Source organism: Lithobates pipiens, unplaced genomic scaffold (genome assembly GCF_037356315.1).
Source record: "Lithobates pipiens isolate NorthernLeopardFrog02 unplaced genomic scaffold, aLitPip1_a1.2 Scaffold_25, whole genome shotgun sequence".
Taxonomy (NCBI): domain Eukaryota; kingdom Metazoa; phylum Chordata; class Amphibia; order Anura; family Ranidae; genus Lithobates; species Lithobates pipiens.
Window position 1 is genome coordinate 204,297,537 of NW_027507787.1, and position 17,125 is coordinate 204,314,661.

At 45.8% G+C, this 17,125-nt stretch overlaps 1 protein-coding gene and 1 long non-coding RNA gene across 2 annotated transcripts; one reads left to right on the forward strand and one right to left on the reverse strand.

The window, feature by feature from the left end:
- The first annotated feature begins 1,263 nt into the window (after positions 1–1,263).
- Positions 1,264–2,070, forward strand: LOC143929985 (uncharacterized). The gene is made up of 3 exons (XR_013262681.1): positions 1,264–1,339; positions 1,692–1,849; positions 1,946–2,070. It is a non-coding gene; the product is annotated as an uncharacterized LOC143929985 (long non-coding RNA).
- Positions 2,071–14,043: 11,973 nt separating this feature from the next.
- Positions 14,044–16,777, reverse strand: PRLHR (prolactin releasing hormone receptor). The gene has a single exon (XM_077453899.1). It carries the CDS (start codon positions 16,759–16,761, stop codon positions 15,733–15,735), a length of 1,029 nt encoding a protein of 342 aa, XP_077310025.1. The 5' UTR covers positions 16,762–16,777; the 3' UTR covers positions 14,044–15,732.
- Between the last annotated feature and the right edge of the window lie 348 nt (positions 16,778–17,125).

A 17,125-nucleotide genomic window follows, 5' to 3' on the forward strand; every position in this document is an offset into this window, starting at 1 on the left:
TCAGGTAGGTTGTGGCATTTAAACGATGTTCAGTTGGTACTAAAGCCCCGTACGCACTATCAGATTGTCTGCTGAGTTTTTCCTTCAGATTTACCAAAACCATATAATATGAGGTCAAACCTTAGGAGTTTCAATGTGTATGCAATCAGGCAGGCCCTACACTACATGGTTTTGGTAAATCTGAAGGAAAAACTCAGCAGACAATCTGATAGTGTGTATGGGGCTTAAGGGGCCCAAAGTGTGCCAAGAAAATATCCCCCACACCATTACACCACCACTTCCAGCCTGAACCATTGATACAAGGCAGGATGGATCCATGCTTTCATGTTGTTTACACCAAATTCTGACCCGACCATCTGAATGTCACAGCTCCGATCCAGACTCATCAAACCAGGCAACATTTTTCCAGTCTTCTATTGTCCAATTTTGGTGAGCCTGTGCGAATTGTAGCCTCAGTTTTCTGTTCTTATCTGGCAAGTGAAGGGTCTAAAATGTATGTGATGAATTGGGCAGGCAAATTTGAGGTCTGAGACAGGATAGATTTGGCAGGCAAGGGGTCTGACAAGTAGACAATGGATTGGGCAGGCAATTGAGGAGTTGGAGAGGTAGATGGCGGATTGAGCAGATAGGTGAGGGCTCTCAGAGGTTAGGTGTTTGATTGGGCAGGCAGGTGAGGGGTCTGGGAGGTAGGTGTTGGATAGGGCAGGCAGATTAGGGGTCTAAGAGGTAGGTGAAGGGCTAGGTAGGCAGGTGAGGATTCTGAAAGACAGGTGATAGGATAGGGCTAGAAGAAGTGGCGTATGAGTAGTAGGTGTTGGACTGAGCAGGCAGGTGAGGGGTCTGAAAGGTAGGTCTTGGATTAGGCAGGCAGGTGAGGAGTCTGAAAGGTTGATGATGGAATGGTCAGATAGGTGAGGGGTCTGAGAGATAGGTGATGGCTTGGGCAGGCAAGTGAGGGATCTGAGAGGTAGATGTGGTATTGGACAGGCAATGGGGAGGAGTCTGGGAGGTAGGTGATGGATTGGGCAGACAAGTGAGGGAAGTGAGGGTTCTGAGAGGTAGGTGTTGCATAGGGCAGGCAGGTTAGGGGCCTGAGAAGTTGGTGATGGATTAGCCAAACAGGCGAGGGATCTGCGAGGTAGGTGACGGGATTTGGCAGGCAGATGAAGGGTCAAATTTCTCTGTCCTGCCTCCCCCTGAGTGGCCTCTAACCGGCTTTGGGTGGGATCCTATGATGAGACTGCGGGGCTATAAATAGGAGGACTCAGACATCAGTCTATGCAATGCCTCCCAGGTAGTTGGACACACGCTATTTTTGGTCAGCATTATTTTGATCCTTGTAGGTACAAACCCTCCCCCTCCCCTATTTGTCACACATATTAACTTTTTTGATCTGATCTGACTTCCCATGCACTGGTGTCACTGCCTCACCAAGTCACATTTTATACTTTATAACACATAGACTTAGTTTATACATGTACTTAGTTTCACATATGGATTCTCATTTAGTTCAGCTGTGCAGGTCACTTTCACCTTTCCCAATTGCACCATGTTGTTGTTGTTGTTGTTTTTGGCCATTTAATCATATTTTTTTTTCACCATTTTTTTTATCTTTTCATAATTTTTTTTTTACATTTTCATTCTCCACGTTATTGTACACATCATTACCCATATACACTCTGTTTTTATAGCCACCATCCTGTTGGACGCTTCTGTTTGCCCATTTTTGCATCTGTCCTGTTTTGCGCTGCTGGCCCATTTTGGATCCTTCACCCCAAGATCCCCAGTCAGATGTTTTCGGTGGCTGCCACTGCCAGTGCGACTTTGGCATGTGGCATCCTGCATTTTTGTGAGTATGGATTCCTTAGTTCGATTCCCACATTTCAATCTACCCGCTACATTTCCATGTTTCCATGTTATATTTTTTAACCATTTTACTTTATAGATTATGTCTATGAATCAACTCCTGAAGAGTGAGACTGAACACACAAAATGTGTTGGGTCACCATAGATGCTATGACACATTTACCATGGACTATACTCATATATGGCATATACTCAATAAACCTGTACTATGTTTTTATTACTGGTGGCATGGTGCTTCATCTAAAGTCCCAATGGGCAAAACTCTGCATTTGTATGTATAATGGGTATGGAGGTGTCTCGCAGGGTACTACCAACCATGTTTTGTTTCTTAACGGTCTGAGAGGTAGGTGATGGTATTGGGCAGGCAAGTAAGGGGTTTAAGAGGTAGGTGATTTGGTTGAGCAGACAGGGGAGTAGTCTGAGAGGTAGGTGTTGGATTGGACAGACAGGTGAGGGGTCTGAGATGTAGGAGATGAATTGGGCAGGGGTCTTAAAGGTAGGTGATGGAGTGGGCAGACAGGTGAAAGTTGTGAGAGGTAAGTGATGGATGGCAGGAGAGGAGTCTGAGAGGTAGGGGAGGGATTGGGCAGGCAATTCAGGAGTCTGAGAGGTATGTGATAGATCGGGCAGACAGGTGAGGACACAAGATGGAGTTGAAGAAGCAAGAGAGGAGTTTGGTAAAGCGGGTAAGAGGTTGAGAAGAATGGAGTTGAGGAGGCTGAAGATGGGTTGGGTGGTAAGGGTTCTGAGAGGTAGGTGATGGATTGGGTAGGCAGTTGAGTGGTCTGAAAAGTGGGGGGATGAGTTTAGATCACAGGATGGAGTTGAGGAGAAAGGAGAGGGTTGAGAAGATGGTTCTGGCACTGGCTCTAGCTGGGCTTCAGCACAGACAGTGTTTGTCGTTCTGCAGCAGCAGATACGGGAGGATTTGTCAGCTTTGCAAGAAGCTTTTCCTAAATATCATCATCAGCGGTCTTATTATGCATCCCCATAAAGAGATTACATAGAATAACAGCATTTACTGGTATTAAGGCTGATTGGGAGCAGATGTCTCTGCCACCTCGTCCTGCTCCCAGCCAGGCCCAAATTACAGGCCACGCAAATGTCGTGCCGCAGATCCGCTGCCAACCGCTGCTGAGCCCAGAGAAGTCTGCTCCTAATTTGCAGATCATTTTAAAGCAATTTTCCTCCGGCCGGAGGGCTGTAAGAGAGAGAGGATGAAGACCTGTGTCCCAGCCAGGAATGTCAGGATCGCAGGCTCCCTCCTACAGCTGCAGGCCAAAGGCAACCAATTCAAATTCGCCTTTCATGAGTGATAGGCAACTGCCAACTGGTTGCTGGGGGTTACCTCTTTCTACAATATTTTTAATCATTCAGATTACTATTGACATCAGTTACAGGATATGAAGTGTATTTCAAGTGTAATTGAAGTGATTTCCTCACTGACACAGAATTGGGGAGGAAGCACAGCATGCTGATATCACCGTCCTCTCATCTGGTCACATTATACACATGGAAATCTGCTGGACTGCATATACACATGCAGATGTTTCTCACTGCAGATGTGGCGGTTTCTGGGGTAAATCTGCTGACAGGGGCAGGAAGGAAGCTTACACCCCCTCTTTCACCACTCACATACACAGATTTCTGCGGATCAATATGACTCCATGCATGAAGGATGGACTCCACAATTTGTGCATTTAAGGAATGCTCATTGGCAGATTACATTTAATGGGTATCCTATTGATAGGAGTGGAAGTCTTGCAGGATACACAGAGAAGACTTGACCTTCTATATAGACTCCCAACCCCCTTACAGACAGTGTTGAGCGGTAATCCATATTGCAACCAGATATTATACCAGTCTTTCATCAACAAAGTCTAAAGAGAACCAGTCTCATCTGAACTTATGCAAGAATCTGAATATTTGTTATCATTTTGATTAATTTTTATAATTAATTATTTTATTTATTGCCCTATCGCAGTTTTACTTCTTGGCTTAAGTTGGGGGTCAGAGGTCACCTGATGCTTGACAGTGGCTGCTTTGTCATCTGTCAGGGGCCAAGTGTGTTAGATGGGGGACTACCAAGTGTAAACGAGACCCAAAACTACAGCTAAACACCAGGAATATATACAGTATATATATATATATATATATATATATATATATATATATATATATATATATATATATATATATAAAGAGAGAGAGAGACAGTATATACATATAAAAACACAATTGTATCCATAAACATTTTTAAATATTAAATATGTAGCAAAGTCTAAAGGCCTAATGGTGACCTCCCTAGTTAGGGACAGCTGACATCCTTCAGTGTATAGTGGGTTGCAAGGCATGGTGGGTGTAATGCAAGATGAAAGGGTGGGCACCAGACACTTTTTGAATGCAAAAAGAGATTTATTGTCTATAGGTAGACAGCTATAGAGGTGAAGGCCTTCAGCTGGACACCACTTCTGTATAGGTAGGATCGCTTTCTCCTATGGCAAAAATCTTGTAGCTGTTACTAACGACAATTGTATTCAACTATTTGCAACACGAACAGTCCTCAGCTTTGCCCACACTCACTCACTGTTGGTCTTTACCCAACAAGCTCCCAGTCTCTCTCACTAGACTTCAGATCCACTAGCCACTGGATCCCCTGAGCGGTTCCACTTTAGCACCCAATATCTTCATCAAGCGTCACCCCCACTTCCCTGCTGGGTCCCTGGATTGGCACTCACAAATACTCCTCAAGCTTCACCCCCGCTGACTTGTTAGGTCCCTGGCTTGGCACTCACTGATGCTCTACAAGCATTACTTCTGCTGTCTAGCTGGGTCCCTGACTTGGCACTTGTTGATGCTTTATCACTTCTTCACCGTCTCCGTCTGTACTGGTACTGGCCTCAGCTTACGCACAATGGTTTCCGGTTACAGGGTGGATTGTCCCTTAGTAGCGTCAGCTTCCCCTCTACCTCTGACCACAACTGGTTCCCCAGGCCGACAAAACCGTCACTTCTAGTTGGACTACACCCTGCAGTCCCAACCCTGCACTACTTCTGGATAGAATCTCAGATAGCCCAGCAATCAGATGTTCCCGGGATAGGCCTTAGGTTTCTGGCCTAGCAGCCCGGGGCAATATGACACACGTCCACCCAGACAGCCGTCCAGGTGGCACAGAACCCCGATCACCTGACTCCACCCAAATAAATAGGCTCTCCCAGCAGGTCAAGGGACCCGAAGGAAATCCCTACCCAGTGGCTGAGATATCCCATTCATTCATAATCTATCCTTGCTATGCCCTTGTCTTATCCAATGTCACTAAGTACCCGGCCACCTAGTGACAGAGGAGACAAGTGCAACAATTTCAGAATTAGGGGGAAATCAATTGATCTCCTAACAATTGGCCAAGGCAACTATCGCCTGGCAACTACATTTAATAGCAACCCTGCCTAAACATCAGGGTGCTACAAATGTATCTTTTCACAGGTCTGTCCTGATATCAGCACTTTCAACCTATCAAAACTCTTTTTGCGCCATAAGTCAACTGACTCAATGTTTACAGCACAGGAGGGTAGATGATGACTTCATCCGCAAACTGCATCTCACTCATAGTCCAATTAGAGTTGGAGGGCGGGAAGGTGACCAAAGTGTATTCCTGTACTGCAGCGAAGAAAAGGTAAGTCGCTGACCTGGCTATGCTTTCTTGAAACACAGAACTGGCCAAATACAACTGCAAATCCTCCATCAGGTAATATAGTTCATGGGTATAGGCAGTGCTTGACAATTTTCTTTGAATTTAGCTTCCAGAAAAAAAGAAGAATGCCTGCATGATGAATAAATATAAATATAGTCACTATAAGAATTCCAGGTCCTGCATATGATCAATAGAGACTGATTTTCTTTCCATAAGACCATAACATTTTATGCAGACTGGAAGAGAATCGCATTGATGGGAATACATTGGCTTGCTGATGCCACATTGTACATTATATTTTCCTGGTGCTCTGGTGACCTCTTGTGGTGAAAAGAAAATTTGCAGCTGGACTCCCAGCACTGCACACCTGTCTTCAGACAAATATAGGGTGGTCATTTAGGGTAAATTTCCAAAAAATGCTAACTGCTAACCTATTATGCACATCCCCGGCTTCATTGCTCTTAGTTATTGACCCGGAATCAGTTCATGATCAGTTAAAGACCAACTAGGGAAAAGTAAAAATTATCCTTTGCAGTGGCGCCTGCACTGCTATTGTTAACTCCTCCTTTAGTCTAGGTCAGAGTTTTTTTGCACTTTACCTCCCACAGCAGTTTGTGCTCCCCCATGCTCCTGTGGTGGGCTGTCCATCAGTATTATTGGCGGTAGACTCAGTCTTGATGACATCAGGACCTTAGACTGCTGCAGCATGGGGGAGAAGACATTGTGGGGGGCAGTTCTTCTTTTTTTATGTCCCTTAGACCTAAACAAACAGTTTACGCTTGCAGTGCAGGCAAAGCCCCACTGCAAGGAATAATTGTGTATTTTCTCAAAATCAGACTTTAGGCCAGATTCATACTGAATGGGCTGCCGTGCCTCCTGAAAAACAGGGAAAAGGTCCCTGCTCAATTTTTTGGCATCGAAGTCCGCACGGGAACCGCAAGAACAGTGTGGTTCCCACAGTGTTAGCGATTTCCAGTGTGTGTGTGGCATATCTTTAGGATTAATGACACCCGCACACATGTCCTGCTTTTTTCTGTGCGGGAGGATGCGGCTGTGTGAACAAGTGTGGTCCAGATGTGAACTTAGCCTTGATCCTGAAGTCCTCATCCACAGAATGAAGCAAAAGCATTAACATGGCTCAAATAATTTAGCCATAAGATGAGCATGATGGTCAGACATCTGGCAATTTTAGAAGGAATTAGGAATGGTGAATTCTGAATACAACTGGCAGTATTTTTTGTCTGGAGAAATCCAGCTCCTTGGCTCACACAAATGTGACCCCAATAAATTTACACTTTACTGATCTGATCCATTAGTGTAATGGGGGGTGGGTGGTGTCCATCTTTATGATGAATCAATTATTATAATGTACTGCGATTGTCTTTTCCATTATTAACAGAGAAAGGACGAGTCATTGTCAGTGGTGATAAAACAGAATTATCTGCATTTCCCTCTTATTGTGGCCGGTCTTTGGACTCTAATCGACTCAGCCTGATCCGCCCGCAGTGCCGCAGTGTACCGCCAAAGGATGGCTCGTTGTCCGCACAGACAGAACTGCAGTATCATTCTTCTATTAATTTGGATAAAACACCCATTTACACTATTGCAGTGTGTTAGCACACACAATGCGCTGTGCATTAATGTGTGTGTTAATGCAGCTCATTCATTTTAATAGGCTGTCTATTGCACCCAAATAGGTGCATGTGCAAGTCTGTGCAAAACAGATAAAAATCTATTTTCAAAAAAATGCAAAATAGGTAATATTCATCAAAAGGCATTCTTATCACCAAAAGACTTTTTGATGAATTTCACCCGTTTTCCCTTTTTTTATTAAAGATGTTTGTAACCTTGATTACAATCTCTGTTTCTTGAGACAGTTTGCTTTAGGTAGTAACTTCTTCTGATGAAGCCAGTTAAGGGTGAAACATGTCAGGATGAGATTACCACTTGAAGCTGTTATTTGGAGAGATTTGAATGGAGCAGCCACTGAACTAAATAACCTATATAATTTTTATAGCATTTTGTACCTTTCTGTCCTATATATTCTTTTTGGACTCATACTGGCACCTTTAAAATTCTGCTTATTGCGACCCCTCTAGAACCGAATTAGAATCCACCCTAGAACATTATTTCATTGAAAATGACACCCCAGACATTTACCTCCCCACACTGTGGGCTGCTCACAAGGCAGTCCTCAGGGGCCGCTGTCTTGCCCTCTCTTCAGCTATGAAGAGGGAAGCCAAGGCCGCCAAGCTACAAGCTGAAGACCCTCGAGGCTCAGCTCCAAACTGCACCGTCCGAGCCACTCCTAAAACATATCACTCGTATACGAATGACATTTCGGGAACTCATGATGGGACAGGTAGAGAAAGCACTGACCCGACTGAAACAGCTATATTATGACAAAGGAGACAAGGCACAATCACTCCTGGCCAAGAAACTGGCTGACCGAACTCTCACACCTACTCCGCACCAAATCAAGAACAGATCGGGATGTCTCGTGTCCCATCCCCAGGACATAGCGAACACCTTTGTGGATTTCTACACCAACCTATAGAACAAATCAGAGATACAACATAACCTCCCCTCGCCAAATTTATTTGATCTTATGTCCCAGTATCTAGAGCAGACTGGAATACCCCAACTTCAAGCCTCAGACTTGCTGACGCTCAATGCTCCCTTCTCCACGGACGAACTCACGACGGCCGTTAACCATTTTAAGACCGAGCCTCTTTTTTAGATGTGTTGTTTACAAGTTAAAAACTGTTTTTTTTTGTTAGAAATTACTTAGAACCCCCAAACATTATACATTTTTTTCTAACATCCTAGAGAATAAAATGGCGGTCGTTGCAATACTTTCTGTCACACCGTATTTGCACAGCGGTCTTACAAGCGCACTTTAAAAAAATAAAAATACATTTTTGAATTAAAAAATAAGACAACAGTAAAGTTAGCCCATTTTTTTTTAGATTGTGAAAGATGATGTTACATCGAGTAAATTGATACCCAACATGTCACGCTTCAAAATTACACCCACTCGTGTAATGGCGACAAACTTTTACCCTTAAAAATCCCCATAGGCGACATTTAAAAAATTCTACCGGTTGCATGTTTTGCGTTACAGAGGAGTTCTAGGGCTAGCATTATTGCTCTCGATCTACTGATCGCAGCGATACCTCACATGTGTGGTTTGAATACAGTTTTCATATGCGGGTGCTACTCACGTATGTGTTCGCTTCTGCACGCCAGCTTGGCAGGATGGGGCACGTTTAAAAACATTTTTTTTTTCTTATTTATTTTACCTTTTACTTTTTATTTTTACACTGTTTTAAAAAAAAAAAAAAGTGCCACTTTTTTCCTATTACAAGGGATGTAATAGAAAAAAAGCATGACAGGACCTCTTAAATATGAGGTCTGGGGGTCAAAAAGACCTTAGATCTCATATTTACACTAAAATGCAATAAATAAAATAAAAAATTGTCATTTAAAAAAATAAATAAAAATAAACTGGTCCTTTTAACCACTAGAGATCCGCGCTATAGCCAAATGACGGCTACAGCGCAGACCTCCTTTGCCGGGACTACGTCTATTGACGTCGTCCCGTGCACGAGCGGCCTGCGCGCCCCCTGAGGGGCGCGCGCAACGACCCCGACCCCTTACCCCTTACCACGTGATCAGCTGTCAGCCAATGACAGCTGATCATGTGATACAACGGAGCCGGTAATCGGCTATTATTCCTCCTCGCGCTGACAGTGAGGAGAAAAAAAAAGAGCCGATCACCGGCGGCCATGATTGGGACATCAGTCCCGATCACGGCCAGCTTACCAGTGCCCACCTGCCCCCTGCCAGTGCCACCTCAGGAATAAATAAGTGCCCCCCGTCAGTGCCACCCATTAGTGCCCATAGTGCCACCCAGCAGTGCCCACAGTGCCACACATCAGTGCCCACAGTGCCACACATCAGTGCCCACAGTGCCACCCATCAGTGCCCACGATCTGCCTCAACAATGGTGCTGCACCCCAGTGCCACATATCCGTGCCCATCAGTGTCATCTATCAGTGCCCAGCAGTGCCACCTATCAGAGCCACCTATCAGTGCCACCTATCAGTGCCCATCAGTCCCATCTATCAGTGGTACCTATCAGTGCCCCTTAGCGCCACCCATCCGTGCCACCCATCCGTGCCATCTTATCTGTGCCCATCTTTGCCCATCAGTGCCGCCTTATCTGTGCCTATCAGTACTGCCTTAACTGTGCCTATCGGTGCCACCTTATCTGTGCCTATTAGTGCCACCTTAACTATGCCTATCAGTGCCCACCAGTGCAGCCTATCAGTGCCCACCAGTGCAGCCTATCAGTGCCCACCAGTGCCGCCTCATCAGCGCACTTCAATGAAGGAGAAAAATGACCTGTTTGCAAAATTTTATAACAAACTATTAAACATGATGTTTTATTTTTTATTTTTTTTGCATTTTTTTTTGTTTGTTTAGCAAAAAATAAAACTCTCAGCTGTAATTAAATACCACCAAAAGAAAGCTCTATTTGTGGGAAAAAAATTATAAAAATTTCATTTGGGTACAGTGTTGTATGACCGCGCAATTGTCATTCAAAGTGCATCAGTGCTGAAAGCTAAAAATTGGTCTGAGCAGGAGGGGGGTTTAAGTGCCCATTAAGCAAGTGGTTAAGAGCAATGGGCGGAAGTGACATTTTCACATCGCTTCTGCCCTTCAGCGTCATGGAGACGGGTGGGGGCCATCTTCCCCTCACTCGTCTCCATGTCAGCCCAGGGGACAGACGCGATCACCTCCACTGCTGCCGACGGCTTTGGTAAGCGGTGGAGGGCACCGGATCGTGGTGGGAGGGGGGGCCCATCTTCCGCCACCGATAAAAGTGATCTCGCAGTGAATCCGTCGCAGAGACCACTTTTATCCTGTAGCCGACTGCCGGCCAAACACGGGGATAGCGGGGTTATGCATAACAACGATATCCGTCTGCAAAATAGGGCCATACATCAGCATGCGGCGGTCGGCAAGTGGTTAAAGCTCTACCTGCTCACAAATCCCCTGGCCAAGACGGCTTGCATTTTGCATTTTAGAAGTATTTATAACATCCTGTATTTCACTATATAAACTGACTTTACTGTTATAAATACGTGTAAAATGCAAAACTCCGGTGGGTGCAACAACATGTCCGCTTTACCCCTTCTTAGTCTATCCTTACTGTGGACGAGTGTGGAGTGTACCAAGATGGCAGCAACGGTATGTCACTTCCGTAGCAAACTGCGATGGGTCGCCGAATATGGCGTTACAGCGCCCGAGAGGACCCGAGAGCCGTCGAGATACACAGGATTCTGTATCTCGACTGAGCTATTTTTAAACTTCAAGACTGCAATGACAAGGCTGCAATAGACAAGACTACACTGACAAGGCTGCAATGACACTGATAAGGCTGCAGATGAACACTGATAAGGCTGCATTGATGGGCATTTAAATGTAAGCTTTTTCCTTAAACTTCCCTCCTAAACTTGGGGCGCGTGTTATACGCCGATAAATACGGTAATGTATAGAAGGTAGGGCCCAAAAGTTACTCAAGCCCAGGGGCCCCCACCACCCTAAGTTCTGCTCTGCCGATTGCTAATGGCACCCGCCAGGGCTGCCCGCTCTCTCCCCTGCTAGTTTTTCTATGTGTAGAGCACCTGGCGGCGACTATTAGAGGCAACACGGACATTCAAGGCATAACGGTAAGGGGAAGGGAATTGAAAATCTCTCTATTTGCGAACAACATCATCCTCACCCTGACCAAGCCCAGGGTCTCCCTGCACAACCTGCACGCCAAAATCGATCAATATTGGGCGATCTTGGGACACAAAACAAATGCATTGAAGTCCACAGCCCTCTCAATCAATATCTCAGAGGAAGAAATTCACCACCTGCAGTCTGGTTTCCCTTATAAATGGGAACATGTTTCCCTTAAATACTTGGCGGTTCACCTCACCCTGTCCTTTGACACCCTATATAGCAAGCCAATTTCCCTCCCCTCTATAAGTCAATTAGGGAACTTATCCAAAAATGGAAGACACATCATATCTCCCTCCTGGGGTGGATCACATCTGTTAAGATGGTCATCCTCCCTAAACTCTTATATCTATTCCAGACACTCCCCATTCCCATCCCCTACGCCCACCTGCGCAAGCTACAGACCTACTGCAATATATATGGAACTATAAAAAGCACAGAATACCTAGCTCAGTCATGACGGAGTCTTGCCTGGTGTTCCCCAACTTAGTTAAATACTATCAAGCGGCCCAACTACGTGCAATAGTTTCATGGTTCCCCCAGCGGTCCTATAATAAGTGGACGGAGATAGAAAAAATTTGGTTAGCAGCTGTACACCCAAACTGCCTTCTCTGGAGTTATTATGGACTATTAGGGTCGATGTGTCAGCTCTGTCGGCTCTGGCACAAGCTGTCCCTTGAATGCGAGCTTAAATCCGAATGGTCATTGATGACTTCCTTCCTCTGCAGTCCTAAAGTGCCAGTGAGCCTAACCCACCAGATGTCATGGCCCTGGGCCTCAGAAAACGTATTCCACTTAGATCATTTAGTGGACCCAGGGCCGTTTTTAAGGCAGGGCAAAAGGGGCAGCGGCCCTGGGCCCTGTCATTGTTGTGGGGCCCAAAGCAGCTGCCTCATACTTACCAACTATCCCAATTTCCTTGTCTCTTGCTGTGTCCTGATATCTAGTGTAAAGTGCTGCTACTAATGCTGCCCAGCTCTGCCCTATTGTTGTGTACAGATGACTCACCTGCAGACCCTGTGTTTACATGTAAATAACCAGCATTCATATGTAAATATCAGCAGGATTCATATGTAAATAGTTGCACCCGGCAGCATAGATATGTAAATAAAGGCGGCATCCATATGTATAGCATGACCCCTGGATTGAGGAGATGATGTGCTGTAACCTCTTGCAACTAATCAGTGAGCAGTATTACTGTACAGTAATCTCAACAAGCAGAAATCATGCGCTGTAACCTCTAGTAACTAATCAGTGAGCTGTAATGTGTGCTGTAACCTCTAGCAACCAGTCAGTGAACGGTAATGATACACTGTAACCTCTGGCAACCAATCACAATAGCTGCCTGATCTGAGTCAGTAAACAGATTTTGAGTCTAGCTGCTATTTATTGTATGTCTCAGAGCAGGTGGAGAGCAAAACTGCATGGGTGCCCAAGAAACGTTTTGCCCAGGGTCCAATCAATAATAAAGAAGGCCCTGAGTGGACCCCAGATCCCCTAAAAACTGTTGTCATTCTCAGAACTCCAAGCCAAACATGACCTACCCTGACAAGTGTTTTTTTCAGCTATCTGCAGATCCATCACTACGCCGAAACTATAGCCCCGCAGCTGCAATTCTCCCCACCCTCTTCATTTGAACGTATCATGCTGGAAGGCCGCCCATGTAGAGGATTGATTTCAGACATATATCAGCTCCTGAAAACGTACTCTATACCAGAGTGAGGCAAATATGTGTACATGCTCCACTGGGAGAGAGAGTTGGGAAAAGAACTCCTGATGGAGGCCTGGCGGGCGGTCTGGAGTCAGGCTGCCAAAAGTTCTCTATGCACACTCTACAAAAACGCGTACAAGATACTCTTCTTCTGGTACCAGACTCCTGACGTACTCCATAAAATTTACCCCTCCACCTCTGACCGATGTTGGCGCTGCCAATGAGAGAGAGATACTCTCTTCCACATTTACTGGTCTTGTCCTCTTATAGCCCTGTTTTGGGGTTCAACACAACAATTAGTGATCCGACCTCTTTGAGGTGCTAATACCTCTGACACCAAAATGATTCCTGTTTGGCCTCTCTCAACCAAAAATAGCTAAACCATATAAGAAATTGCTAACACACGTTCTCACAGCAGCAAGGTGCCTAATTGTTCTTAATTAGAAAAATTTTTTACCCCCATCCCAAGATGCCCTATACTCCAGGGTCAAGGATATGAAACTTATGGAGAAAATGACGGCCAGAATATGGGACAGACTGGACTATCACAACAGGGTCTGGGATCGGTGGCATCTCCGGGAGGACTCGCCGTGAGCCAATTCTCTGGATCAACTGTGTGTATAGGATTGTGAATATAGGAGTGTATGATTTTTATTTATTTTTTCCCTTTTATTGGTTGAACTAGATGGACTTGTGTCTTTTTTTTTTTTTCAACCAGACTAACTATATAACCCTCAAGGGACAAGAGACATTTTAAATCCCATTTCAATTTTACCACCCCTATTGGCATCAATGTATTTCACAAACATAGAAACACTTTGCCAAAATGGCCTCTTAGTTACTTTATCATTATTTGTTTCAGTGTATGGCAGCATTCCCCACCGTGAATGGACAAGAAAACGTCTTTTTATACATGATACACAAATTCTGAGATGTTTCTGGATGAGTTTTTTATTATACATTAGAGGATAGCCCCCTTCAGACAGGTGTTGGGATTGGCAGATAGTCAGTGACTAATAAACGATTCACACTGTGCTCTGTGGGGACTATTATAATGCATAGGCCGCACTCTGTGGGAACTATTGTAATGCATAGGCCGCACTCTGTGGGGACTATTGTAATGCATAGGCCGCACTCTGTGGGGACTATTGTACAGCGCAGGCCACATTCTCTGGCGATTAGTGTACATCTCAGGCTATACTCTCTGGCAACTATTGTATAGTGTAGGTTTTACTCTCTCATGGCTAGTGTAGCGTGCAAGCCACACTCTCTAGCGGCTAGTGTACAGCGCAAGCAGTACTCTATGGTGTCCAGTGTAATGCTAAGAAGAAATTCTCTGGTGGCTAAAGTACAGTGCAGGCAGTGCTCTATGTTAGCTAATGGACAGTACCAGCAGTGATCTATGGTGTATAGTGTACCGCATGGGCAGCACTCTTCTGCTGGTTAGGGTAGAGAGAAGGCAGTGCTCCTCCTCTGGTGGCTAAAGTAGAGAGCAGGCAGTGCTCCTCTGGTGGTTAGTGTATAGAACAGGCAGTGCTCCTCTGGTAGTTAGTGTAGAGAGCAGGCAGTACTCCTCTGGTGGTTAGCGTAGAGAGCAGGCAGTGTTCCTCTGCTGGTTAGTGTACAGAGCAGGCAGTGCTCCTCTGGTGGTTAGACCAGAGAGCAGGCAGTGCTCCTCTGGTGGTTAGTGTAGAGAGCAGGCAGTACTCCTCTGGTGATTAGTGTACAGAGCAGGCAGTGCTCCTCTGGTGGTTAGTGTAGAGAGCAGGCAGTACTCCTCTGGTGATTAGTGTACAGAGCAGGCAGTGCTCCTCTGGTGGTTAGTGTACAGAGCAGACAGTGCTCCTCTGGTGGTTAGTGTACAGAGCAGACAGTACTCCTCTGGTGGTTAGACTAGAGAACAGGCAGTGCTCCTCTGGTGGTTAGTGTACAGAGCAGGCAGTGCTCCTCTGGTTGTTAGTGTAGAGAGCAGGCAGTGCTCCTCTGGTGGTTAGTGTAGAGAGCAGGCAGTGCTCCTCTGGTGGTTAGTGTACAGAGCAGGCAGTGCTCCTCTGGTGGTTAGTGTAGAGAGCAGGCAGTGCTCATCTGGTGGTTAGTGTACAGAGCAGGCAGTGCTCATCTGGTGGTTAGCGTAGAGAGCAGGCAGTGCTCATCTGGTGGTTAGTGTACAGAGCAGGCAGTGCTCCTCTGGTGGTAAGTGTAGAGAGCAGGCATTGCTCCTCTATTGGTTAGTGTAGAGAGCAGGCAGTACTCCTCTGGTGGCTAGTGTAGAGAGCAGGCAGTGCTCCTCTGGTGGTTAGTGTAGAGAGCAGGCAGTGCTCCTCTGGTGGCTAGTGTAGCAAGCAGGCATTGCTCCTCTGGTGGCTAGTGTAGCAAGCAGGCAGTGCTGCTCTGGTGGCTAGTGAAGCGAGCAGGCAGTGCTCCTCTGGTGGTTAGTGTAGCAAGCAGGCAGTGCTCCTCTGGTGGTTAGTGTAAGAAGCAGGCAGTGCTCCTCTGGTGGCTAGTGTAGAGAACAGGCAGTGCTCCTTTGGTGGCTAGTGAAGCGAGCAGGCATTGCTCCTCGGTGGCTTTAGGAAAGAGAAGAGGCAGAACCAGTTAAATGGGAGTGCTCACAGTATAGTCATTGAGGCTGTATACATCTAGCAGGCACTTACAATCCAACTGGGTGCAGTTATAAGACCACATTCAATACAAAGGGAGCAGAGGGTCTAATCCTTCGCTTTCTCCACAGGAACATCTTCCTAAGTGCCCCTCTAAAGCTGTCATGTAGCCAGGCATAAAGGAAGGAGTTGGTACATGCAGACATCATGGCAAACCAGTGGCACAGCAGTTGCACTAGATTGAAGTACTGCTTGTCAATGAGGTCAATATCAATATCTTTCATAATATTAAATATATGTAAAGGCAGCCAGCACACCCCAAAGGCCCCAACCACCAACACCAAAAGACGGAATGTTTTTCTCCTTCGTGCTCGGTCCCACTCTGCCTGGATATAGGTGATATTCCCAGGGACCACCCGGTTCTTCAGCTTGACGGAGATTCTCAAATAAGAAAAGGAGATGACAATAAGAGGAAGAGCGTAGGTGAGAATGAGCGTGCTATATGCATAGGCGAGGCGCTTCTTCTCCATCCCAAACCAAAACTCTTCACAGATGGAGAAGTCTAGATCCGGGAATTCAACATGGTATGTGTGAACCAAAGCTGGAGTGGCCATCAGACAACTAACCAGCCATATTGCAGCCAAGATGTAGGCACAGGTAGGGATGGTGAGCCTTCTCCTCAGTGGGTAGACAGTGGCATGGTATCTATCCACTGATATCACTGTCAAGGTGAATACAGAGACGTACACTGTCAAAGGCTGCATCAAATACACAAAATAGCACATGAAGTGCCCGAAAACCCACCCCTGGGGCTCAAAGGCATATGCCAGAGTGAGGGGCACACAGGTGGCACACATCAGCATGTCAGAAAAGGCCAGGTTGCCCACCAGGAAGTTGGTGACATTGTGCATTTTCTTGGTCTTGCAGATGACATAGATGAGAAGATAATTTCCGATGATGCCAATGAAGACCACCAAGGAGTAGCAGGGAATGATGAGTGGCTTGTAGGAATGAAGAAGCTGGAGACCCATGAACTGGATGCTGCTATTACCAGCCATTCCTGGGAATAGGCTCTGGGCACTCCGATTCCTCTGCGCCATCTTCAGTGAGACAGGAAATGTGTGAAACACATCTAATTCAATGTTCCTAAAGCAAGAAAGATGTCACATTACTACAGGATGACTGCACTCTAGTATGATCTCTCAACCAAAATTATTATACTCCTGCAAGACCTCATCCCCTGTGACTGCACTGTACTATGAGACCTTATTCTCCATGGCTTCACTCTGCTGTAAGACTTCATCTGCCACATCCCCATTACAACATTCCACCATAAAATTTCACCCCCCAATGACTTATTCCACTGTAAAACCTTATCACCTGTAACTGAACCCTGTCATTACCCATGATTGCCCACTAGACCTAATCCCCCACAGATTGCAGCAAGTCATGTGACCTTGACAG